This window comes from Bubalus kerabau, chromosome 19, assembly GCF_029407905.1.
Source record: "Bubalus kerabau isolate K-KA32 ecotype Philippines breed swamp buffalo chromosome 19, PCC_UOA_SB_1v2, whole genome shotgun sequence".
NCBI classification, from domain to species: Eukaryota; Metazoa; Chordata; class Mammalia; order Artiodactyla; family Bovidae; genus Bubalus; species Bubalus kerabau.
The window spans coordinates 62246724-62273629 of NC_073642.1; the positions used below are offsets into that span (position 1 = coordinate 62246724).

Genomic DNA, 26906 nt, shown 5'->3' on the forward strand with positions numbered 1-26906 from the left:
AATTTATTAGCTTTGTATGCTAATCAGATGTACATGTACATTCCCATAGATATGTGTATACATTATATTAAAATTTAGTTTTAATTATGAAGACTTGACTTTAACATATAATATTTAAATGTACCTAAGAGCCTCATCTAAAAGTTCTTCAGGTCATCATTATAATCTTGAAAATATTTTTATGAAGTGAATCGATACTTGGTTATTCTATAAGTAAAGAGAGGAAAAGCGAACACACCACGTGTCAGCTGAGTTAGCACTTGCACTCAGCGTGTGGCAGTTGTATCGAGACAAGTATTGATGGTTTACTCTGCTCAGTTTTGTTTTCGATGCCATAAGAAAAAGTGTATGATTTATGATCCTTGCTCAAATTGAGGAGACAAGATTATTACAAGTAAAGCACATACTTGCGTAAGTAAGTCAGGTGGTATTATCTGCACTGTAGCTACACGGTCATTTAATGTTTTTCTTTAAATAAAAGGTATTTCAGAATTAAGTACTTGATGTTGTTCGCGTGTTGGATCAAGCATGTGGGGTGTCATAGTGTGGCTTTGTGGGTGAATCTGCCCTCCAGTGACAGTATTCTGTTTCTGAGCTTTACAGGCTTTAATTTATCTTGGTGCTTGGACATTTATAGGTGTACTTGGTAGACTATGGCCTTGCTTATCGATACTGCCCAGAAGGGACTCATAAAGAATACAAAGAAGACCCCAAAAGATGTCATGATGGCACAGTTGAATTCACCAGCATCGACGCGCACAACGGTGTGGGTACGTCTGAGGCACCTGAACTGGAGCTACAGCACCAGTGCTTTCCGTTGAACCCCTGCGTGGCTCTTCATCCTGCACCAGTGGATAAGCAGGCGGATCAGAACTGAAGAGGCAGGATAGGCGGGGGAAGGAGAGAGAGCCTAAGCTCCTGCGTTTGAGGGACAGGGCACCTGTGTTCTCTCCGTCTTCCTCTCACCCTTCCGAGGTCGTGATGGGTCAGTGGCGAAGTAGTGCAGTCAGCTGCAGTGAGGCTTCTTTTGCTTTTCTTTAGCTTAATTGGAATGCTGGGGGCTTTCCTCCATAAAGGTTTGTGTTTTCTTATGCAGCTACAACTTTGTAACCAGTAGACTTACTTTGTCACCCATTCAGCTGGCCTGTTTCTTCAGCCATCGTTTCTTTTTTTTCTGTGTCCAACACTGTGGAGGAGCTAAAACCCCCTGTTCTCTGGGCCTCTTAATAGCTTGCAGCATTTTTAATATCTGCACATTTTCCAAGGGCACTGTTAAATGTGTCATTGCTTTATAATTTATTTCGTAGACTAGTAGTGTCAGTTTGAAACTGTAGAGTTTTGCCAGTTTGGGTTATAAAGTAAATTATTAGTTGGAGGTAAATGAGTTCTTTGATACTGCCCAGTATTCGGTGTTTTTTTTCAAAATGGAGTCAAGATTGTATGATGAAAAAGAAGACCATATGGTTGACTCTTTTTACCTTATTGCTTTAGATATACCTGAAATTCTGCCTTAAACATCATTTCACTGTGCTGAATCTGCTTCTTTTGTTTCACAGCACCATCAAGACGCGGTGACTTGGAAATCCTTGGTTATTGCATGATCCAGTGGCTTAGTGGCCATCTGCCGTGGGAAGATAATTTGAAAGATCCTAACTACGTTAGAGATTCCAAAATTAGGTAAAGGAAAACTTACAGTAAATTATTTCGGGCAAAATGATGAGGCAGATGTTCGGTCAGAACTTCTTTACAAGGACTATAGCTTTAACTGACACTAATGTAGAAATAAGAAAGGGCTTGTTTAACAGTAAGATTCCTTGGGTTTCTTTTTGTTGAATTTATTTTAGAAGAATGTTTGTAAGTGTATTTAGGATGTAGCACAGTGCTGCTTAATGTGCTATTTACTGTTATTAAGTATTAATAACTTTCCATGGCATCAAGCATCAAACAATGACTCATTCTTTTAATTTTTAACAGATACAGAGAAAATATTGCGAGTTTGATGGACAAATGTTTTCCTGAGAAAAACAAGCCAGGTAAGCAAAGACTTCTTCAGTGTTCATAAGAATTTTGTTTTCTGAGAGGAGAAACCTCCTGAGGTCCATAGACTAACGACGCTTAATGTAAGAGCTTCGGTATTGTTAAGTGTAACCGTCTCACTGGGGCCTGCTCACGTGGGCCTTTCCACATGTGGGCCTTACTCACTTGTTATTCAGCGCTTTCAGTCAAGGAACCAAACTTCATTCAGTAATGCAGCTATTTTCTTAGTTGAGGCTCTGTTTTGTGCCTCAGACTCTCCTACGCACTAGGGATCAAAGTAAAAACTCCTGTCCTTGTGAAGCTCTAGTTGGGAAAGGTAGACAGTAAAGGAGTAAATTGCACAGTTTATTGCATGGTTAGTACTGTGGCAAAAATGACAAACACAGGAAATAGAATAGAAGGGATGGGGTGGGTTGTTACTGTAAATAGGGCGGCCTGGGACGGTCCTCCTGTGGACGTGCCATTTGAGCAGCTATGGGAAGGAGACAGGGAGTGAGCTCTGGGGAGGAACGTGTCCACGCGGAAGGGCATGAGTACCTGCTGATGCCTGCATCTAGGCCATCATGGGCTTTGGCTTTTACTTTGAGCAAGAGTGCATGAGGTGTGGAGGAAAGGAGGGATGTGAACTGTCTATCTTTAAGGGAAGTCTCTCCAGCTCCTGTCTTGAAGATCGACTGCTAAGGAGGCAAGGCCAGGTACAAACAGGAGCTAGTTGGAAGCCTCCCGCCATAATCTGAGCAAGGGAAGTAGCAGTGCAGGTGTGAGCAGTGGTCAGTCTGGATATATTTAGGTCTTTTCAAGCCTTTGCTCAGTTGTCTCCTTTTCAGGGAGGTCTACTGTGTGAGCTTAAGCTCTTTAAATTTGCAACCTGTCAACCACATCTGGAAATGGAATGTTACTGCTTTTTCAGATTTGCTCCCTGTTGCCTTCTCCCAGTCACCAGCCTTTCCCTCTGGCCTAATGAATCACTAGCACAACTTCCAACATCAAGGATTTCTCTTTGAACTATATGGAAATGGAATCATAGAGTGAACTAAACAGATAATTTCACGAGGGCAGGGATTTTTAATGTTCTAGTTTCTGGTGGCGTTCTTTTTCTTTCATTCAATACTGCATTTGTGAAATTCATTCCCATTGTTAACATTTTTTAAATGTTTTTATTTTTTAACTTTATTGAGGAATAATTGACAAATATAATTCTATAATGTGATGATTTGCTATGTAGGCATACCTCATTTTATAGCGATTCACTTTATTGTACTTTGAAGATGTGTTGTTTTTCCTACTAGTTGAAGGTTTGTGGCAGCCTGTGTCGAGTAAATCTGCTGGTGCTGATTTTTCCAACAGCATTTGCTCACTTCCTGTCTGTGTCAAACATTGTGGTAACTCCCACAATATTTTAAGCTTTTTCATTATTATTATACTTCTTATGGTGATTTGTGATCAATGATATTATTATTGCAAAAAATTATGACTCACTGAAAGCTCGGATAATGGTGGACACTTTTTAGCAATAAAGTGTTTTTTTAATTAAGGTATGCACGTTTTTTTAGACATTGTGTTATTTCACACATAATAGACTACAGTATAGCATAGACATCACTTTTCAATGCACTGGGAAACCAGAAAAGGTGACTTGCTTTATTGTGACACTTGCTTTATTGCGGCGGTCTGGCGCTAACCCGCGGTGTCTTCCGAGACCTGCCTGTACATGCAGACTGGAGAACGATGAACAGGATTTAGCACCGCTATCGCCTCGCATAGTTCACAGTGTTAACAGCGGCCTTTCTTGAAAAGACCAGCCTTGCTCTGTGATGGCACCTTTGTGTTCAATCATGTGCGAATCTGTGAGTCTGTTTCTGGGCTCTTTCATAGTAGTTGTTTTTTTTTTCTGTTCTTGGGGCACACTGTCTTAATTACTATAGCTTTCTCTGATAGTTTAAGTCCTCTGGCACATTTTCTTCTTTAAACTTGACTTTGCTGTTTTGCATGATCCTTTGTATATTTGTACATTTTAGAATCACCTTGTCAGTTCCACACATGTCCTCTCCCTCTGCAATGTGCTGAAATTTTGAGTGGGATCGCAGGGACTCTGTGGACTAATTGGGGAGCATTGGCATCTTTATATAATTGATACTTTATGGCTTTCATTTAATTTGGTGTCAGTTTCTCTGACCTGTGTTTTATAGTTTTCATTTGGAAAAAATCTTGCCCATCTTTCATTATATTTGTTTGTAGGTATTTGATGCTTTTTGATGCTATTGTATATGATATGTTTTTATTACTTTTCTAAATGCTTGTTGCTAGTGTATAGAAAGATTTTTAAATACTTTATATCCTATGATCTTGTTAACTTTACATATTGGTTAGAAGTTTTTTAATAGATTTCTTAGGCTTTTCTACGTGCACTCATGTTGTGAATAAACCATTTTGCATCATTCCACTCAGTGCTGTCTGTTTCTTTTCTTGCCTTACTGCACCGGCTAAAAACTGCAGGACTTTCAGGCAGCATGGAAACGGTACAGATGGGCTTCCTTGCTGTTTTCTTCTCTCAGAAGGGAAGTCCAGTATTTTACCACACTTGGTGACATTTGCTTTTGGTTTTCTGTAGATCCCCTTTATCAGATTAAGAAAGTTGAAAGGAAGGATTTTTGTTTCTTTTTTCTCACGTACTTAAGTATTTAGAATCATGCTTGACATGTGGTGGGTACTTAAAATGTCTGAATGAATGAATGAATGAATGCGTGTATAGCACGGACATAATGTCTTGATTTATTGGATGTGGGAGGAGGATTTGAGGAACTGGGAGAATGGGATTTTCTATAATTCAGACAGAAAAAACACAGGGTGAGCAGGTTTTAGGGGTTGGTCAGGATTTTGGATTTGGTTGGCATGTGAGATGCTGGTTACACAGCCAGTATATGAGTCAGTGGAAGTCAGTGGGTATACAAGTCTGGAGGTCAGTGGAAAGGCTGGACTGGGCATATACATGTATGAGTCATTAACCCAAAGATGGATTTTTAGATGGGTGTTGAGAGGTGCTGATCTTGACTAGTAAGATTTCTTTTTATGGGTTTGGTTCTGCCTCAGTGTCCAGTAGACCTTTTATCATTCACAAGTTGGTTTTTCTCTTTTATGGGACAATCAGGGCTTCCTTGTGTTTCTTTTTTTCAACCTGATTTTCATATTTTATTTTTCATTTACCCAAAAAATGCAGCTGTCTTCTCTAGAACTAATGGCTTCTGTGGCAAAAAAAAAATTCTGGCTATGATATTTATTGTACTTAAGCACATTTTACTTCATAATATTTATTTTAGGTCCTTTTAAAAAGTAGCTTTAAAATTATATTAGTAATTGTTTTTATATATATTTACATGTTAAGCTTGTCTTCTTTCTTACTGTCAGAATTAAAAGATGTTTTTTGTGTTGTATCTAAAAATACATTTTTTTATTTGACTTATCTGACAATTCCTGAATTCAGAAGCATACTTTCAATGAAGACGTGATAGAAAGACATATTTAACAAGCTATATATTTGCATTCTAATGTTACTATAATTGTGGATCATTTTCTTAGAAGAGGTAAGTATGTTGTATTTATGATAAAAACTACAAAATAATTGTGTTATTCTTTTAGATGAAATTGCTAAGTACATGGAAACAGTGAAACTACTGGATTATGTCGAAAAACCTCTTTATCAAAAGTTACGAGATATTCTTTTGCAAGGACTGAAAGCTATAGGAAGTAAGGATGATGGAAAGCTGGACCTCACTGTTGTGGAGAATGGAAGTTTGAAAGCAAAACCAGTGGCAAAAGTGAGTTTTGTTATTGAATTTTCCTTTGGGTTTCCTGTGACTGTTTGCAACAAATAGAGGCAAGTAAATCAGTAGCTCAGTAAAGAAAATAGCAGATTGCTCTGCAGTTAAATATTTATCATCATTACATAAAAGCAAACCTTTGTGATATGGAAAAATACATAGAGGGTTTTAGAAAAATGAGTATGTGTTTCTTACGTCCGGTAGCAAGTTAAGAAATTCCCTGAACAAGTCTAACTTGGGTTACTAATATCTGGCAGAGGAATTTGGGTGGGGCGCTCAATTCACATACTGTGTGTCCTTTTCTCGCATGTCGCCCCTTTCGGTTGATCCCGTGTTTCACTTTTTCCTTGTTCATTGGTGTGGTCCAAGTATTTGCCATTTGAAAATTGGTTTTGAAAAATTATCATTTGAAAATTGCATTTGAAAGTTTCCTTATTTGTTGGTGTGGTATATTTCCCATTTAAACATTATTTTGCTCTTTACAGAAATGTCACTTCATAAAGCTGTGTATCTGTATATAAGAAGATTAATTTTTTGGAAAGATGTTAAATAATAAACCTATGGTAGAAGTATTGTACAGATTTGTAGATAACCCCTGGTATCACTTTAAAATTCAGATTTTAAGGTATGCATTATCTTACTGGTTATTTTTAATAATTATTGATTAACTTTTTCCTTCTTTAATCTGAAATTGTGTTAGTTACTTTTATATGAAAAAGGAAGACTACTTTTAGAAGAAAAATATGTTTTTACATTATTGACTTTTAATTGTCATTAACTCTGTAAATTCCAGTAGACTTTTTGAAAGTCTCATATTCCAAACTATGAGATAAAGAGTTAAAAACAGATTTTCTCCCTTTAAAATAAGCAGCATATTAAAAGTTTTTCATAATTTTTTTAATTTACAGAGGAGATAGGAATTTTGAAATTGGATCATTAATTTGACTTTTTTTGGCTAATAGTAGATTTCTTTATAATTTCATCACAGAATCTGAAATTATACATATGCATCTATATATACATCTTCTTGCTTTCATAAGTTTTGTCTTAATTGTACCTTATTCCATTTTTGTGGTCAACAACCATGAGGAAGAACATATCCAGTTTTATGTGAAGAGGATAAATTGAAGGCTGAGTAGAATTCTTCAGGAAGGTGGTAAACTTAGAATTTGCATATATGTATAAACATACAGCTCACATCTTGCTCAGGACAGATTTTTGTGCATTAATATTTATAGCTGGCTTCTGTAGTGTTTTGCTCTAAAATTTTGCTGATTGAAAAATAAAGATCTCTGTAGTCCTGAGAACTTGTCCAGTGCCATCTCCCTTCCCTGTGCAAATCACTGTTGTTTGTAACTACATGCTGGAGAAAATTTTGTTTCCCCAGGTTGGCTGACTTTACAGCTGAATAGGTCAGTCTGCTGCAGAGCTAACATCTGTGACCTTATAATTCTCTTGTGTCCTTGGATAGTTCAGAAAGCTGGAAATTTCTTGTTAGATCATCCCCTACATGTATAAAGCTTCATTTAGGGGAAGAATGTGAATAAAAAGCTGAACTGTTAGGTTTCCTTCATTGGTTTGCTGCCCTTTTTTTCCCCCCACCTCAAAACTGGCACAAGACTGTTTTTGTATTGAAAAGAAATTAATCAAAGTTAAGATTAGGTAAGATCCTGAAGCTTCTTGTTTGGCATTTAACTGTAGATTAATTGTTGATTTTGTTAGCCTTTTGTTTTTTATTTGTAAAGTGAAAGAGTTAGTTTTTGTTTTTAAGCATCAGAACACTTTCTTAAAATAAATTGTAAATATACCACATCTAAAACAGATAAAAGCAGAGCTTCATCCAACTTTTGAGTCTGAGGACTTCCAACAAGAGAAAGCTTTCTTTTCTGAGAAATTAGTATATTCCATCTCTTTTTTAGGAACATGTATTGAAATTCCTCTTTTTTTTTTTTTTTTGCTCTGGTTCTCAGAATTTCAGAGCTGAGTATAATGCTTCGTCATAGAAACTGTATTAATCCTTATAATTGCATATTTATTCTTTATTCTTTTCGTTTGTCATAATTTTTTAAAAAACTTAAAGTGTACATTCTTTGTACTGACGACACTCAAATCTCTGACAGAGAAGGCAGTGGCAGCCCACTCCAGTATTCTTGGCTGGAGAATCCCAGGGACAGAGGAGCCTGGTGGGCTGCCATCTATGGGGTTGCACAGAGTCGGACATGAATGAAGCGACTTAGCAGCAGCAGCAAATCTCTGAAAGAAATGAGTTTAATCAATTCAATGTATATTTCTCTTTATATTCCTAAGAGATAAGAGTGTTTTTTTTTTTTTAAACCTATAAGAATTGGTCAGCAGTGAAATGAAGCAAGGCCTCTATCTAGTATTTTACAGCCATGCTTGATTGTGGTACAGTAAATTTGGAAAGTGTAGTGAAATATGAATGCATCCGCTTGTAACTGTTTTTGGTCTCAGTAACCTAAGGGTATTATTTAAAGCACAGAATTTTGATTTGACATAAAGCTGAAGTAGAAAGATACTAAGTGTTAGTTTCTCCTTAAAAGATACTGCAGCCAAAGATTTCAAGTGTTGATTAGAACTCGGCACTTAGAATCTGTGGGTATAGTTGCAACAGTTACTGGATTCACTGTGTACTCTTAAATCACCTTTCAGCAATTATGTGTAAGGTCTAATTTATGTACCTGATCTGGGCTAGGTCCCCGGGGCTACAGGGATCAATAACATGTAGTTCTGTCCTTAAAGAATTTCTCCCTGTCCCATCTGGGTTAAGAACAGCTTAATTTACTGGAAAGAACTCAGCAAGTTAAAAGACATTAATACCTCCATTAGCTATTTTTTTTATAAGGTTTTGATTAAGTTGCTTGCCCAAGCCAACAAAAAGAGCTGTTCATTAGAATCTCTTGGGTCTCATCCCTGGAGATCTGCTGACTAGGTCTAGAGCATGGGCCTGCAATTTTTTATTTTCAAGCAGTATATATTGTTGCTCCCTATAAGTGATGTCCAAGTACCCTTTTTTTCTACTTTCCAATTTTTTGTTTTTCTAAGTTATGTGATGCTAGTCTACCTTTCCATAGTTCCTCTGAAAAATCATTAACCATTGTTAAATAAATAATAAATAAATTCCTGCTGGCGCTCAGCCTGGAACATGGTACAGAGGACTGAACAAGAGCAAAGAAAGGTCTTCCAGCTCCCATCAGTGGCCTGCAGCTGCTCTGGTGGACAACTTCTGTCTCTTGGATGTGATCACACCTCAGCATCATTAAATTTACACCATGTAGCCCATAATTGAAGTCAGATTGCTCCAAATATACCCTAAATTTGGTGAAGGTCTGTCTAGCTGTTTTTGTATGATAGAATAGCAGAAACTGTATTTTAATTATTGGCACCCCACTCCAAGTACTCTTGCCTAGAAAATCCCATGGACAGAGGAGCCTGGTAGGCTGCAGACCATGGGGTCGCAAAGAGTCAGATAGGACTGAGCGATTCCCTTTCATGCATTGGAGAAGGAAATGGCAACCCACTCCAGTGTTCTTGCCTGGAGAATCCCAGGGATGGGGGAGCCTGGCGGGCCGCCGTCTATGGGGTCGCACAGAGTCGGACACAACTGAAGCGCCTTAGCAGCAGCAGCAGCAGATTGTTGCAGTTGATACATTTCTTTGTTTTTTAATGGTAGTTTGCTCTTAAATCTATATCTAAGTGGATTTGGTGTTTACTAAGAATTCCTTTCCCTATAAATCCCATTCAGTTCAGTTCAGTCACTCAGTCGTGTCCAACTCTTTGCAACCCCATGGACGGCAGCACGCCAGACTTCCCTGTCCATCACCAACTCCCGGAACTTCCTCAAACTCAAGTCCATTAAGTCGGTGATGCCATCCAACCATCTCATCCTCTGTTGTCCCCTTCTCCTCATGCCTTCAATCTTTTCCAGCATCAGGGTCTTTTCTAAGGAGTCAGTTCTTCACATCAGGTGGCCAGAGTATTGGAGCTTCGCCTTTAGCATCAGTCCTTCCAATGAATATTCAGGACTGATTTCCTTTAGGATTGACTGATTTCATCTCCAACACCACAGTTCAAAAGCATCAATTCTTGCATGCTTAGCTTTCTTTATAGTCCAACTCTCACATCCATACATGACTACTGGAAAAACCATAGCCTTGACTAGATGGACCTTTGTCAGCAAAGTAATGTCTCTGCTTTTTAATATGCTGTCTAGGTTTTTTCTGATAGCTTTTCTTCCAAGGAGCAAGTGTCTTTTCTTTTCGTGGCTGCAGTCACCATCTGCCGTGATTTGGGAGCCCAGGAAAATAAATTCTTTCACTGTTTGCATTGTTTCCCCATTTATTTGCCATGAAGTGGTGGGACCGGATGCCATGATCTTAGTTTTCTAAATGTTGAGTTTTAAGCCAACTTTTTCACTCTTCTCTTTCATTTTCATCAGGAGGCTCCTTAGTTCTTCTTCACTTTCTGCCATAAGGGTGGTATCATCTGCATATCTGTGGTTATTGATATTTCTTCTGGCAGTCTTGATTCCAGCTTGTGCTTCATCCAGTCCAGCATTTCTCATGATGTACTCTGCTTATAAGTTAAATAAGCAGGGTGACAATATACAGCCTTGACATACTCCTTTCCTGATTTGGAACCAGTCTGTTGTTCCATGTCTAGTTCTAACTGTTGCTTCTTGACCTGCATACAGATTTCTCAGGAGGCAGGTCAGGTGTTCCCATCTCTTTAAGAATTTTCCATAGTTTCTTGTGATCCACACAGTCAAAGGCTTTAGCATAGTCAATGAAGCAGAAGTAGATATTCTGCTGGAATTCTCTTGCTTTTTCGATGATCCAACGGATGTTGGCAGTTTGATCTCTGTTTCCTCTGCCTTTTGTAAATCTAGCTTTCACATCTGAAAGTTCTCAGTTCATGTACTGTTGAAGCCTAGCTTGGAGAATTTTGAGCATTACTTTGCTGGCATGTGAAATGAGTGCATTTGTGCAGTAGTTTGAACATTTATTGGTATTGCCTTTCTTTGGGATTGAAATGAAGACTGACCTTTTCCAGTCCTGTGGCCCCTGCTGAGTTGTCCAAATTTGCTGGGATGGGATATTGTGTGCAGCACTTTCACAGCATCATCTTTTAGAATTTGAAATAGCTCAGCTGGAATTCCATCACCTCCCGTAGCTTTGTTCATAGTGATGTTTTCTAAGGCCCACTTGACTCTGCACTCCAAGATGTCTGTCTGGCTCTAGATGAGTGATCACACTGTCATGGTTATCTGGGTCATTAAGATCTTTTTTGTATAGTTCTTCTGTGTATTCTTGCCACCTCTTCTTAATATCTTTTGCTTCTCTTAGGTCCACACTGTATCTGTCCTTAATAAATCAGTAAATCCCATTATATCAATAAATCCCATTATTGATTTCTTTACTTTGAATGTTGTCTTATTTGGATTTTGTCAAGTATCTTTTGCCCCTAATTTTTTAAAGTCCATTAAAATAAGTGAAATTATGATATCTGTGCAGTGAAAGTCGGTCAGTTGTATCTGACTCTTTGTGACCTCATGGACTATACAGTCCATGGAATTCTCCAGGCCAGAATACTGGAGTGGGTAGCCTTTCCCTTCTCCAGGGGATCTTTGCAACTCAGGGATCGAACCCAGGTCTGTCTCCCGCATTGCGGGTGGATTCTTTTATAGCTGAGCCACAAGGGAAGCTCTACCTGTGCAGCACAGTGCACAAATAAGCGAGAAGTTTGAACTTCACAAAAGTGAACACATGCATTTAAATGTCCCCTAAATCAAGATTGGATCATTCATTGAAACCTCTCTTGGCCATTACCCTTCATTAAGAATAACCAACAGTATGACTTCTAACATCGTGAGTTCATTTTGCTGTTTTAAAAATACTTGGCAGTACCACCATGTGTTTTGTATACTTTTGAGTCTTTGGTTCGTTTGTATTTCGAATGTCTGTGCTGTTGCAAGTAGCAGAAGTCTTTTTGGTTTTTGTTCCTGTATAGTACTCTGTTACAGAGAAGGCAGTGGCAAGCCACTCCAGTACTCTTGCCTGGAGAGTCCCATGGACGGAGGCGCCTGGCAGACCACGGTCCATGGGGTCGCAGAGTCGGACACGACTGAAGTGACTGAGCATGCATGCAGTACTCTGCTGTATGACTGTATCATGATTCATTTGTTTCTTCTGCTGTTCATGGATATATACGTTGTTTCCAGTTTTCGGTGATTGCAATTATACTGCTAAAAACACGCTTATAAATTCTTTTAGGAAACACACATAATTAATTCAAGTTGGGTGTGTTTGTAGTAGAGCTACCAGGGGGTAGGGTCTGTGTATGCTTAATAGCTTCAGCAGATCCTGCCAAGGCTCTGTCCACTCTGCTCTCCCACCAGCAGCTTAGGAGAGTCTCAGTTGCTCTCTGACGCTAGTTATTGCATTATGTTAATTTTACCTACTTTGGTAGGTGCTCACTAGTATTTCTTGATGGTTTTAGTTTCATATCCTGGGAATATTGATTTTGAACACCTTTTCATGTGCACATCAGTCTTGATAACCTTTTTTTTGTGAAGTGCATTTCAGGTCTATTAAAATATGTCTGAGTTGTCTGCTTTTCTTTGATTGAGTTAAGTACTTTGTATATACACCATATATGTATTGCACATTTTTTAAATACAGTCTGTGGTTTTTCTTTTTACTCTCTTAATATGACATCTTTGATGAACAGAAGTTCTTAACTTTAATGAAGCCTAATTTATCAGGGGTTTTTGGTGTGTATGTGTTTGTTAATGGCTAGTGCTTTGTGTATTCTAGTCTAGAAAGATTTTGTTCACAGTCATTCTTGTGTCAAGAAATTTTATTTTGTCTTTTTCACTTAGGTCTGTAATTTAACATAATTTGATTTTGTGAATGGTGTGAATTGGTGTTTGTTTACCCTCTGGTTATCCAGCTGATCTGAACCATTTACAGAAAAGATCATAGTGTCCTTAGAGCAGGAAGCTGGTTTTCAGGTGGCCACCCATGTTTGAATGTGTTTCTAGATGCCCTGTTCTCTACCGTAGGCCTGCTCTTCTGCATTTGTATCAGTGCCAAACTGCTTGAACTACTTCTTTGTGGTAATATTTGATAGTTAAGTTCTCCAGCTTTGTTATTCTATGAGATTGTCTTTCTGGTTTTTGGCCCTTTGTCCCTATACATTTTACTAATTTCCACAAAAATACTGCTGGGATTTTGATTGCATTGACTTTTGGGAAAAACTGATATTTTCACAATATTCTTTTCTGTTCCATGAATATGGTATACCTCTGTATTTATTTAGGTATTCTTCCACTTACCTCAGTGATGTTTGTGGTTGCATCTGACTGTGTAGAGAATATACACATCTTCCATGTCTAACTGCTTACTTAATTCTTGGTCTGTTTCTTTTGCATCATCTATAATCATCCCAGACCTTTCCTTCATGTCATTTAGTTGTCAGCTCTGTCTGTTGTTTTCGAAATTTCTAATATACTTATAAATTCTATAATGATTATTTTTCTGCTTATTAGCTATCTGGTTTCCTTGTTATTTCTTTTTTAAAAATTCTCATTTCTCATTTCTTTAATCGTTAAAATCTTTTTTTAAGCCTCCAGTTTACTTTATAAGATTTCTTTTTGAGGGGAGGACTGCGTTTTCTTTCACAGTGGGGTCTCCAACTGTGTATTGCATGCTGTGATCTGGGAGGGCACCATACCACAGGTGCCTCAGATGATTCTGGTGCAAATGAAAGGCAGGGGGTGGCCTCTTTGACTGCATATTAAAATCACCTGGGAGCTTTTAAAAATTCCATTGCCTGGCTTACACCCCAGACCAATTAAACCAAAAGCTATGGGAGTAGACCTAGGCCTCAGGATTTTTAGGTGATTATGTTGTGCGGGCATAGCTGAGAACCACTGCCAACCAAAATTTGAGTATCTTAGAATTCTAGCTTCCATGTGAAAACCATTCCTTTTGCAAATAGACAAAGCAGATATTGGGCATTTAAGTCTAAAAGACTTTGAATAATAGCACTTATCAGCCTCATGACCAGTTTGTATTCATAGACAGTTATTCATACATGCCGTGTTTTAATTTTTATTGGAAAAGATAGAAAAGGAAATTTGGCATCATATAAGTGCTTTGAATGGTATGTAGGGAGATTTATTTTTGGACATAATAAACAGATATGCTTATAAGATATGTTCAAAACTTAGATCTCAAAAGACAGTATTAGACCAAGATTGCATTTTTCTGTGATATCATGACTAGTTTTTAGGAATTATATTAAACATTTGTGTGAATTCATTTTTAATAAAGAATGAGTTTTTTTTTAAGTTATCTTTCTGTGGAAATAATAATATTGCCTATCTTGCTCATAAGATTGTTGTGTGGATTAAATGAGATTTAGAAAGTGCTTTGACCAGTGCTGAACACGTGATAAGTTAATCAGTAAATGTTAACTGCAACATTAATGCTGTTGTTTCACTGAGTACATTTTCTCAAGTCTTTCTGGTGTCTTGATGTCAGGAAAATAAAGATTCAAATAAAATAATTTTTATTTGAATCTTTCAACACCTTCAACTAAGATCATATATCGTTAAAGTTCAGTTTATGCAATCAAGTATATCGGGCGGATGTGAATGAAGACTGGCTTAACATTGACTTGGTGAGTGTGTGTGTTCAAGTTGATGGTTTGGAATAGTCAATGATGGGGAATGGGTAAAAGTTGATTTTGCAACAAAAACAAGATGATAATTGCTGTGAAATAAAGGTTACAAAATAGAGCTCCATAACTCACTCATATTAAAAATAGTTAAATTAATGAGTTTGAAGTTAACTTTCTTCCCTCAAGCTGTTGATTGATACTAAGGGACCAAGGCAGTTGATGTAAAGCAGAGGCCTTCTGATGCCAGAGGATTCTGCGTTCACCATTCACCCATGTTGATTAAGGATTAGAAATGTTGTGGCATAGATGTATTGTGGGGGGAGGTCAGACAGTCTGTTTTTAATAGGAACGCTAATGCAGCCTGGTTTATTTTTAAGAACTTGTTCATGAATGCCTTTAGAGCGTTTAATTCCCCACTAGTACATACAGAGGGTTTGGCTTTCATTGAAATATGTATTTTTATAAATATTGGCCTCTTTAGTTTGCAGCATTACAACTTCAGAGTCTTGTGCTTTTAATTCTTAGTTTGAAATTTACCCAGGGGACTTGATAGTGCTCAGTGCTGGTTATATCAGCCTTGGGTCTCCTTTGAGCATGTACGTAGTACTCTGCAGTCTGTCAGTACTTTTGCGTTATTTTGCATATACTTTACAGCACTGATATGAGAATATATCTGCTTACAAATGATGAAAGTGAAAATCAGAAGTTAGATGAATTGTTCAGGGCCATATAACCATTAATTATTATTATTATTATGCATTTATATAGTTTTTTCCCTCATAGGAACTCAAGGCACTTGAAAATCTCCTAGTGGTTTTAGATATAAAATATTAAAGACAATTAAAGCATCACTAGCTGTGCATTTGCCTCTGCCTGTAAGTTGCCCTTGAAACACCGTGACTTTGCTGGAGTTTTGACATTAATGGTACAGGTGATGGAAGCCTCAGGTCATATTAATTCCAGCACAGAAGAGAGTACTGTCATGTGTGTGTCTTTAGACGTTTGCTTGTTGAATGTCTGGATACAGCTCGCAGTTGTTCAGTGATCACAAGTTTGATCATATTTGTGGTGCTTGTGATGTGAGTGATGATAGTCTCAAAAAGCCATTGTTGCCAACACTGTGGAAGATGGATTTACTGTTTCCCGAAGTGCTTATATTGGGAGATCTTGCCAGGCTTTGATTGCCCTTATTACTTGATGAGAGTAAGTTCTCAGTCATGTAGTATTCCTGAAGGTCACGTGCTCAGATCCAGCTTGTTTTTCAGCTCCTTGTCTGCTCAGTGGCTTTATTTTTCTAGGAGTGTGGGTGACAGTAGGTGCCTAAAGCAGCTCGTTTCTAGGTCTTCAGAAGTAACACACATTCGCTCCAGATAAGCAAGTGGACGTTTATGCCTACTTTGTGAAAGCAATTTTTGCTAAAAAATGTGTTGCCCATAGAGCAAGCAATCACGTGTGCTTGCCACCTAGTTGCAATGTTTCCACTTGTTTATTTATTCTGACAGTGTACAGGTGCATTGGTTTTATTTGCTCACTCATGAGTTAGCAATGATATTTGCCACACCATTTTCATATAATTACAGGCAGTGCTTCATTCTTCATGGCATAAGAGTGTGGTAGCTTGAACTGGTGAAGGACGTAGATATTCCACATTTTGTCAGCCATGTAAGGAAAATCAGGGTTTGACCATGTCGTGTTGCCTGTGTCACTTTACAAATGAATTAATACTTCACAGAGTGAAATTCTATATATGTGGGATTACATTGGACTCACTTAAGGAACTCTGAAATGACTTCTTATCATTGAAAGTGTTAGTCGTTTAGTCGTGTCCGACTCTTTGCGACCCCATGAACTGCAGCCTGCAGGCTCCTCTGTTTGGGGATTCTCCAGGCAAGAATACTGGAATGGGTTGCCATGCCTTCCTCCAGGGGATCTTCCCAACCCAGAGATCACACCCAGGTCTCTCACATTGCAGGCAGATTCTTTACTATCTGAGCCACCAGGGAAGCCCAAGAGTATTAGAATGGGCAGCCTGTCCCTTTTCCAGGGGGTCTTTCCCAACCCAGGAATCAGACTGGAATCTCCTGCATTGTGGGCGGATTCTTTACCAGCTCAGCTACCAGGGAAGCCTGGCACGCAGTAGGTGCTTAGAAAGTACATGATGGGGTTCCTGCCTCTTTTCCAGTAGAATCAGGGTTACCGTGGAAGGAAATTACAGCATGTGTTACTCTTATCACAGCCTTTAACACACAAACTCATTTAAAATAATAAATCACTTTGGTGTATGGTAACATTTAGACCATTCTTTAAATTCATCTGCCCTTCTCTTAAGTCAGTGACTCATTTCCTAACCCACCTCCCATCTTTTCATCTCTTCTCTTTTCCGTTATGTCTGATCTTTTCCTACTTTTTCTCAAAACATTTCTATAATTACTCGTCGTCCATTTACATGGTTTTTGAGGGGCTTGCATCGTGGCTGTTTGTTTTTACTGTAGTAGTGGACTACTTGCTCAACAGGTGCAGACCCCAGATACGTATGCCTGTGTAACATGCATAATGGCAGGTGCCCTTGCCCCCAGGAGGGTCCAGGGTGGGAGAGCAGGTAACGAGGGCGTGGGCAGTGGCTGGCCAGGAACACATGAATGTAAGTGCTCACTGGCTCTCCAGGAAGGGGTCTGTTACAGTGAAAGCACCGCTATTGGTAACCACCACGTCACTCGGAAAAGTCTTGTGGGAGGAAGTATGGTCCTATGGAAGGAAGTTCTGAGAAGAACCACGAGCTCTGAGTCCTCTTGGCCTTACCCCCACCAGATTGAAATACTGAACGGGTTCTCCCAGCTTTTCTTCTGTCCCAGCCTCAGTTTTTTCTGCCTAGATAGTAAAATTTAACTAAGATCCACTGGTTTTATAAACACTGTGGTGTAGCACATAGGTTTCTTTAGGGTCATAGAAGATACATTCTGTCTTTTTCCTTTTAGTTACCACTAGTAACAAATACTCTATTTCTGGCTACTATTAAGGAATATAATAGTAATTTGTAAAGTGTGGACATTTGCCTGATGATTTCAGTGGCCTTAATCAAAGAAGTTCAGTAAGATTAACTGTGTGTTGCAATCTCATGTTTGTGTGTACAGTTCTTTGTTTGACGCATGTGCAATACCAAACATTTAAACTTTTTAAGCTGTGCATTCTAAGTTTCTATAATAAACACTTTTTTGAAATATGGTTTTCTATGAGAAAGGGAGGGAACAGAATAGAGGGAACAGTAATTTTTAAAAAATTGTTTATATTGGATTGCACTGTGCCTTCATGGTGGTGCATGGACCTTCTCCAGTTGCAGCGAGCAGGGCTGTCTGTAGTTGTCATGCACTGGCTTCTCATGGCCATGGCTTCTCGTTGCAGAGCACAGGCTGTAGGCACGCGGGCTTTAGTAGTTGCAGCAGACGGACTCAGCAGTTGTGGCCTGTGGGCCCTAGAGCACACACTCGGTAGTTGTGGCACAGGGGCTTGGTTGCTTTGCAGCATGTGGGATCTTACCCAACCAGGGATCGAACCTGTGTCCCCTGCATTGGCAGGTGGATTCTTATCCACTGTACCACCAGGGAAGTCCCATATAATAAACATTTATGACTTTTGTAATACGGGGGGGAAAACCCAACAGCAGTCCTTGAGCACGCATCTCCTTTGCTGTAACCATAAATTTGATTGGCTTCTCTTAGATGTTGCTGAAAGCATTTAGAGGTTATCTTTGGATGTTTGAGTTGGGGTGCAAAGAATTGGTCCTTGGTTTTTGTCTCTGAAGACTTCTCTTTTCCCTTAAAACAGCTTTAAGTCTATAACTGGCCTCCATTCAGTTAGACTGTTAGTAAGTTATCAGTTCAATGCATCTAGCTGATTTGTCTTCCTGTTTTTAAATTAGAGGTGAGAAGTTGTAGCCTAGCATATCTAGGCACTTCAGAAATATAATGTGTAATGTATGCACTCATGCCCTTTGAAATAAACCTAATTTTTAAAAGATATTTTAGCCATGCTGAATTGAAAGAAAGCCTTATCCTAAGCTTATGAATTACTCTTGTATGTCCTGTAATATTTTGGTTTTGTTTATAAATGTAAAGAAAGAGACTGTGAGACCTGATACGGAATATGTCAAAGTCAGAGCTCAGCACACTTTGTGAAGTTGTTTTCTGTTCACAGATAACCAAAATAATGCACTGTCTGAAGCCCAGGATGCTGTCAGGTAACAAAGTGAAGCATTTGGTGATATCAGGAGAAAGAAGCTGGCAGCACATTGTTAGGAAGTGTACTCATTGCCTTGTAAAATGGGTAACATACTTAGATATTCTTTAACATGAAGGTGGTTGTTGTTGTTAGTTGGTCTTAGTCTGTAGACCGTTGGTCCTTTCCATCCTTACTGTATGCATTGTCAGAAGAGCCGGGCTAGAGACACCCACCTGGAGCATGGACTCAGGAAATGCAGTGCTTTCCCCAGTGCGTCCTGCTCAAACACAGGTGTTTCTTTTGTTGGTTGAATACTGTCTGATTTTCATTCCTCTGTAATTTACCTGCATGGGGATAAAGAAAGCTCCTACTTATTAAATAAGCTTGAAAACAAGATGAATGCATTGGGTTCTTAGGTAGAACGTATTGGATAGCTCCCTTTATAATGAGACATTTAAAAATCTGCTCTCCTAAAACTGGAAAATGCATTCTCTCCCGTATGGAAAGCAACGTAGTACTGAAATATTCCTCCTTAATTTTGGTCCGAACGAACAAAAGTGTCTGTGTTTATTCCTGCCTAATGCATCACAAATCTGCTGACATGCTAACCTTGGAGTCTTGGCTGGCGTTAATCAGGCCTGTGCACCCGCAGGAGAGAGGCACCTAATACGCTCCATCAGTGCGGTTTGCATATGGAAGTTCTCACAGGGGAGCTGCCCTGTGCCAGCTGAGGGTTACCTGCCCACTGCAGTTATTGTATGTAATTATCGAACCAATCTGTTCAGCCCAGCAGGGTTTAGATGGTAATCATGAAGCAACACTTTGGAAAAGAAAGATGTGAGGCACTATCCCCTTCTCTCATCACTTACATGAAGTTACAGCCACTCTTCAGCTATTTTTGAGAAGCAATACCTCCATATACAAATCTGCTAAATGAATGCCTTTGAAAGTTTCGTAAGGTTTAGTCAGGATATTATTTTTATATTTGCATTGCATTTTCTTCAGGGCCGTGGTGGGTATGTCTGAGTTCTCATCTTTCCATAGCCACCCTCAGCGTGTTTTGGAACAGTGGGATTAATTGTGGTATATAGATAACAACAGTTCTGACCATTTGGTGGTTTTAAGATGATGTCATTTGAATAGAGTTGTGCTTTCCCTGTAGTTGTCTGTGGAACAGAACCCATGCTTGCCATTAGGAAAAAGAACCGTGGCCTGTCAGCAGGCATTCCTTATACTCTTTCATAGCTGTACACATTACGGCCTGAAGCTGGGAAAATTATTTTTTCAACAAAGTTTAACTTAAAACTAATTGTTAGGAAAATATAAACAAGGACCTTCTGATGTGCTGTAATCTCTGAGATTTGGGAGGTATCAGATAATTTCCTAAATACTACAAACTTACTTTAGGAAGCCGAGAGAAGCTCTGAGTTCTGATGTGGATTTCAACACATTTAAATTTGAGACTACATGGGATAAAGCTGTATGAAAAATACAAAGTTTTCGGTTCATTACTAATGTCCTTCTATAGGTATACCCACATAGAGAGATGTTACGAATTTTAGGGAGGAGATATATATATATATACACACACACACACACACATATATATATGTAGAAGGAGATTGGAGAAGGAAATGGCAACCCACCCCAGTATTCTTGCCTGGAAAATCCCATGGGCAAAGGAGCCTGTGGGCTATAGTTCCTGAAGTCACAGAAGAGTCAGACACAACTTAGCGACTAAATAATAACAAACGTATATAATTATGACTGATTCATGTTGATGTACAACAGAGACTACCATAACATTGTAATTTTCCTCCATTAAAAAAAAATAACCGGATCACTTTCTGTATACTTGAAACTAACACAATATTGTAACTTAACTGTATTTCAATAAAAAATAAAATTAAGAAAGTAACAAGAAAAAAAGAATTTTAAAATGTTTTACACAGTATTGAACTAGTTAGAAACTATAGTTGTGATAGAAAGTAAGAAAAATAAGTTATATGAACATTTGGAAAGAATTGGTTGTGATAGAATGTAGGCATTAGCTCCTAAGTATTAATAACACTTGACTAGAAAAGTACATAGAAAACAGGAAAGGCCTGAGAGACTATTAGAAAATCCATTCTGTTTCTGAGATTTTAGGAGCACTGTATACTTTTAAGACTCTTCCTTTACAGTAAGGTTTATGGCCTTCTTAAACTTAAAAAAAAAAAAAAAAAAACAAACCCATTTATTGGAAGTTTGCCATTGTTGATTAGTGAATGCAATTTTCCAACCAACTTATAGGGTATAACCATTGATGCAATACATGGGCCAGGTATATATTTTCCTATTAAATGAATTTACTCCCCCACCCCGACCACCCCTCCCACATTGTGTAAAATGGCAAAAGTAAGTATCATTGGCTTGAGCAAGCCATGGTATTAAATTTGTAAAACACTTTGCTTTCAAAAAGGGTTTCTGTATAGTCAGTCTGGGTGGCTAAAACATGACTTTCAATGATAAATTATATGAAGCATAAAAAGGTGGATATAGCAAATGTACCCACTCCTAGGCTAACTATATAGGTAAAGTTTCTCTTAACCGGATTTTCTCTCATCCCTGACCCCTTCCTTAGGTGACTCCCACCCTTGAAGCTGTGTGTATTCTGTATGTTTTGGCGCACTCAATCCTGTATAGATAGATTCGTGCTAATATCTGGTATATTTACTTAATCATCATGCCACATTTCTTTTTCTTTCTTTTAATTTTTATGTGTAAGAAGAGAAAGAAAGAAGCTGAGGAAAGCGTAGAATCTAATGTTGAAGACATGGAATGCTCGGATAAACAGACAGAAGAGGCCACACAAACCCGTAAGTTGAACGGTCTATTAGTTCTTATATAATAAACGCAAATTTCACTTCTTCCCGGTGAATAAAGGGTTAACTGTTTGGGTCGTAACATTCTTATTGTATAATTAAAAAAGTAAGAGAATGTCTTAGACACCATCCATCACGTTGTCCTTGTTCACACATTGTCTTACATACTCTGATCATGTTTCCAGGAATCTGAAGTTGGGACCAGGAGTTGGTCTCTTTTTGCAGATATGGAGCCCAAGACACAAAGCATTTACATGACAGAATGTTGTGAAAGGGTTAGATGTGCAGACCAGAACACACACTTCTCTGGCTGCTCTCTGGCCAACTTCCCACACTTAGCCACAGAACTCTGGGCTTGAAGGGGCATGTCAGGTCAGGTGGTTATACATGGCCTACTGCAGGGTCTGCCAACTCTTCTGTCAACAAGTTGGGCTGCAAGGAATTAAAGCCTCGAATCATCACTTTTCCAAGCTCTTGAAACAGGAAGCAAAGTATAAAGTCATTTCTTCAGTGGCTCCTACACTGGTTCTGAGAACACTTCAAGCGTGGCTTCCAGAAGTGACCTCAGCAAGGCAGCACTGTGAAGGGCAAGACAAGGTTGGACGTTGGTCTGGTTAGTGAGCGGCCAGCCTGTGGTGTGTAGGCACACCTGTGGGGCTCAGAAAGCGGGGGGAGTGTTCCAGGGTTCATGAGAGATGGTTTACTTGCCTCGGTGAGGAGAGATTCAGAGCTGGCTACGGTACCATTCTTCACCCCCCAATCCCCACCCCCCAAATCTCTCTCCTCTCTGTCTGCCTTTTATTTATTAGTTTGTTGGCCCTGAAATGTTTCTGATTTCTGAAAGAAAAAGCTTATTTTGGGAAAAAAATTTCATCAAACTGTCAGTGCCCTGTAGAGCCAGGCCAGTGCTGTGTTTTCCCTTCCCTTAGACAAGTAGCACCGGTGCATGTTTGTGGAAGGCAGAAATTGACTTTTGAGCGAGAATCACCTTCACCCTGATTTTACGATCATTTTCTTCATTGTATATTATGGATAGTTCATCCTTAGGTTTATCTGAATTTACCCAAGAGAATCCTTGGGACATCTGAAGAGGGAGTGTATAACATCACTCTGGAAGCTAAAGGCTTTGAAACAGTGCCTCTCACTTTTCTGCTGCTGTCTTCCATTCCCTCCTGTTTTTGTTTCCCCCCCACCTCCTCCCCTGTCTTGTTCATTTTGTTATTAGAAAGTGAGGAGTCCCGGGGAGCAATACATGGAAGTATGTCTCAGCCAGAGGCTAGTGGCTACAGCTATGATGGTGACTGGGAGCCAAATCAAGGAGCATTTATAATGATCGAACAATATTTTTACCTAAAGAAACCCCTTACATTTAAAACAGGCAATTTTAGTTTAGGAGAGGGCCTATGTTGTTATAGTAAGGTTGATACCCATGTAGACCGAAGCCAGTTCCCAGCTGTGCCTGGGGAAGCCTCCTGCCTCCCTTCATGCCTGAGGGTCGTTTGTTCCCTGAACTTTGCTTAATGAGCATCTGAGATATTTGTTTTGGTGCTGATTTTCAGTTTGACTATAATTATGAAAAGTGTTTTTTATACCTAAAATTTTAATTTAAGATCCTTATACTGATGGGTTTTTACTGTAAGAAAATATATTAGTACCTTTGTTTTATTTATTAATGACAAAAGAAGAGAATAGACTCCATCACTAATTTAACAATCCAGATTTTTTTGATGTTAAAAAAATGAAGATAATAGATTCTCTTTTATTCATATAAACTCTGAATTGCTTTAATTAAATGCTGTTATTTTCCCATTGTAATTCTTTTTCTCCATTAAAATATAAGGCTGGTTAAGGTATTTTGCTATCTAAATATTCATAAATGACAGAAATTTTACCTGAGATAGTAAAATGTTATTGCTTCTTGCAAAGAAAAAAAACCATCCAGGGGTTCATGAAAATGTATGTATTTGTATTCATCAATTTAAAGTAACTTGAAGGAGAAGGCACATTATTACATTTGAATTTTTTAAAGAAATGCATAATACGATTCAGTGAATTCTGTGTTTCTAGAGCTTTAAGATTTTGTGTCAGAAACATGTTTCAAGAATGGTTACCTCTAACAGCTGCTTTAGAAATGTCAGTTTCTTCATTAACAATTTTATTTTCAAACACAATTTATGGTTTACAATATGGTAAGAGATTTTTCTCACTGTGTGATCTTTTAGAATGCTGTGCCTAGCAAAATGGGAGCAACTTTCCTTTAATATCTATTTAGACCATTTTAAAAATGTGTATAATTTTCTTGATACACCTAAACTCATTTTGACTAGCTGGGGGTCTATTGTGTAAGAACACTTTCTGAAAGCTTTCAAAATGTGTATTGTGTAGGTTTTCTTGAAGAAAGAGAGGGGGTGACAGGGTGGTTTTCAGGAAGAACAGAGGCCTCTAATCCTTTTATTTTTATGCAAGGCATAATTTTTACCAATTGAGGAAATTTGGTAATTTGCTGCAAGTAATTTTTTTCCCCCACAAAATGATAAACCTTTAAAAAAAACCACATGTATTCTGGCATTTCAAAACCATGCCAATATTTCAGAATTGCACTAAAAATTAGTTAATATAGCCATGATATTTATGGCTAGTGTACTTTGTCCCTGCTGTTCATACAATAGACAGTACTCAACAGCCTACTCTTGGTGATGGTATTTTTTAAGTACCTTGGATTTTGGACTATTCCTGAGGGTTCTTTGAGGAAAGCATGACATGTTTACCCCTTGAAGAGCTATGGTCTAGTAAAGGAAGAGGTATTTCTAAGGCACCCTGCAAAGAAATTTCCCACTTTTTTTTTTTCCTTCTGCATCATAGAAGAATACCCCAATCTTGTATATTTTAGTTTTCAAATATTAAATTTTACACATTAGTCTTATGATTGGGCCTTTTACTCATAGTAAAATATTAAGAAAATGAGTATATATTTTAAAGGGATTGGAGGAGAAATAGCTTTTTTCTTGAAACAGTCAGAATTGATTATTAGGAGCCATTTTGAATTGATACCTGTAACAAGGTGTCTACGTTGCATAATACTTATTATATAATAAATTCTAGGTGGTGATGGCATTATTAGTTGCAGTGGAAAACTTTAAATCTAGATTGAATGGGGATAAGTAGCAGTGCGGTATTTAATAAGAGTAGAATGTCAAATTAGGACATTAATGAGAAAGTAGTTATAACTGTTAACTTTAGTGTCCTTTGTAATGTGGCAGTAGATTCAGATTTTATTGAAAGGGAGATGTATTCCCTTTGACCTTGATTTTGTGTTATTCTGTTATGCCAGTTTCAGACAATCACAGCGGTTTCAGTTTTCTATGCAAAATTAATTTCAAAGTTATTATAGTAAAAACCTAAAAGTCTGCCATGGGATATTTTTAAAAGAAGGCCATATCACAAAAATTGAAGAAAAACTCTTAAGCCCACCATAGTATATAGGCTGAGCACTATGAGTGGTGGTGAAAAAAAAGGCATTTATATAAGATTAAAGTTTGCATGAATTGAAATGTATGGCAACTGAATAGAAACTAGAACCTGGAGAATTAAAAAACAAAACAACAACTGATCTTCCAATTAAGTACCTAAATAAACCTATAATCAGAAAGCCTTTAGAAACTGTGTGTGATTAGACCTGTGTGGTAGATATTTTGTCCTAGATTCAAAGGATGTTTTGTTCACTTCAGAAAAGAAGTATTGATCTCTTTGTTGTTCAGTGCGCTCATTGATCACTTGCGGGCTCCTCGCTGCCCTCACCCTGGTTCCGCTGCTCTCTCCTGGCGGAAGGAAGCCCGAGGCCTGGAAGGCACACTCCACTTGCCAGCACAGGCGGCTGTGATTGGGCTGGGCTCGTCCTTCTGCCTCTGCTGTGCTTGAGGTGGAGGTGGCCTGGGGTGTGGGGGGACAGAGTCTCCTTGGGGAGGCGGATCCACGTACCCCAGATAAAGAAGCGCTGGTTTCTCCCAGCCCAGGAGCTATCTTCGGAAGGCACGTAGGCCAATGTCAGATGTGACGCTTTTCTAGAAGGCAACTTGGTTGGGATCTACTTAATTCCTAGTGGACAAGACTTAGCATTCCAGAATAGCCCACTGCTCTCCTGCCTGAAGAGCAGAGGGAGCAGGCTTTAAAAAGCAACGCATCTAGGCACAATTCCTGGCTTTTCATAATAGCGTAACTCAGTGCTTTCCCCCAAGGAACACCTACCTTGTTGCTATGATTTATATTAGGAGTTAATGTTTTAAATTGCACAGTAAAAATTTGGGGGAGAAATAGTTCATGACCAGTGTAAATGGGGTATATTTTACCAGTGGATGCATTCTCATATAACCTCCAAGTAGAAGGTAGACTTTGTTAGAATGTCTTTTGACACACTAAAAAAAATGACACAATTTCCTAAGATTTTCAGGGTATTAACAGTTATAAATTGGTGTCTGAATTTCATCTCCACTGACTACTCCACAAAATCACAGATTTTAAATATTAGTAACTGTATATGGAAATGCTTATATATCTGTTATTTTGCTTTTGTAAAGTAATGATTAATGATTTAAATCTCTTTGTTTTCTCTTCAAGGTTCAAAAACCAGAAAGAGAGTGCAGAAGTAAATATTGTGAACTGGTTTTCTTTTCTTCCTTCATTTGGCTTTCCTCCTTTCCAGTTGACCTTTTCCTCCTTTTCTGTATTAAGTGTTTTATTTTCATGTGAGTCTTGTGGAAGTGGAGGTAACAATGAAGTACCTATGTGTTTGAAAAGCAGACTTTTTTTAATTAAATAAATACTTTATGCAATTTATCAAAGCCTAATTTATAAAATGTACCAATTTTAAGGTTCTACCCTTGAAGCTGTCCCACGCAGTGTGTTTGCACTTTTTAATTATTGTATGTTTTCCAGAGTATAAATGTCCGACAAAAGCCTTACTTTTAAGGAAATACACAACTTAAAATAAAGGTCCTTTTTTGCTTGATACAAATACACAATTTGTTGTGACCATAAGATTTTAGTTTGTATTGATTTTGTTCAGTTTCACAAGCATTTATTAATCACCTGCTGTATGAAATGAGAGGTACAAAAAGAAGGGAAAGGATTATGGAAGAAAACATAGAATAGTAAGTATATCCGTGAGAAATGAAATATGTATTTGAAAGATTACATGAGAATTAGTTAAGTGTGCAAGCTGTATGATAAGAAAACAGTTATCACAAGGTGGCATGATCAAAGATTTTATAGA

At 38.2% G+C, this 26906-nt stretch overlaps 1 protein-coding gene across 4 annotated transcripts in view; it reads left to right on the forward strand.

Annotated features, from left to right (window-relative positions):
* The window catches only part of VRK1 (VRK serine/threonine kinase 1), an 81126-nt gene extending 54660 nt beyond the window's left edge, over positions 1-26466 (forward strand). For 3 of the 4 annotated variants that reach the window (XM_055555407.1, XM_055555409.1, XM_055555410.1), the window contains 6 exons: positions 638-770; positions 1557-1677; positions 1975-2033; positions 5674-5852; positions 21541-21631; positions 26252-26466. In XM_055555407.1, coding sequence (XP_055411382.1) covers positions 638-770; positions 1557-1677; positions 1975-2033; positions 5674-5852; positions 21541-21631; positions 26252-26283 — 615 coding nt within the window. In that variant the 3' untranslated portion in view covers positions 26284-26466. The remainder of the gene's footprint in view (positions 1-637; positions 771-1556; positions 1678-1974; positions 2034-5673; positions 5853-21540; positions 21632-26251) is intronic. The other variant, XM_055555406.1, reaches the window with a different exon arrangement.
* Positions 26467-26906: the final 440 nt, after the last annotated feature.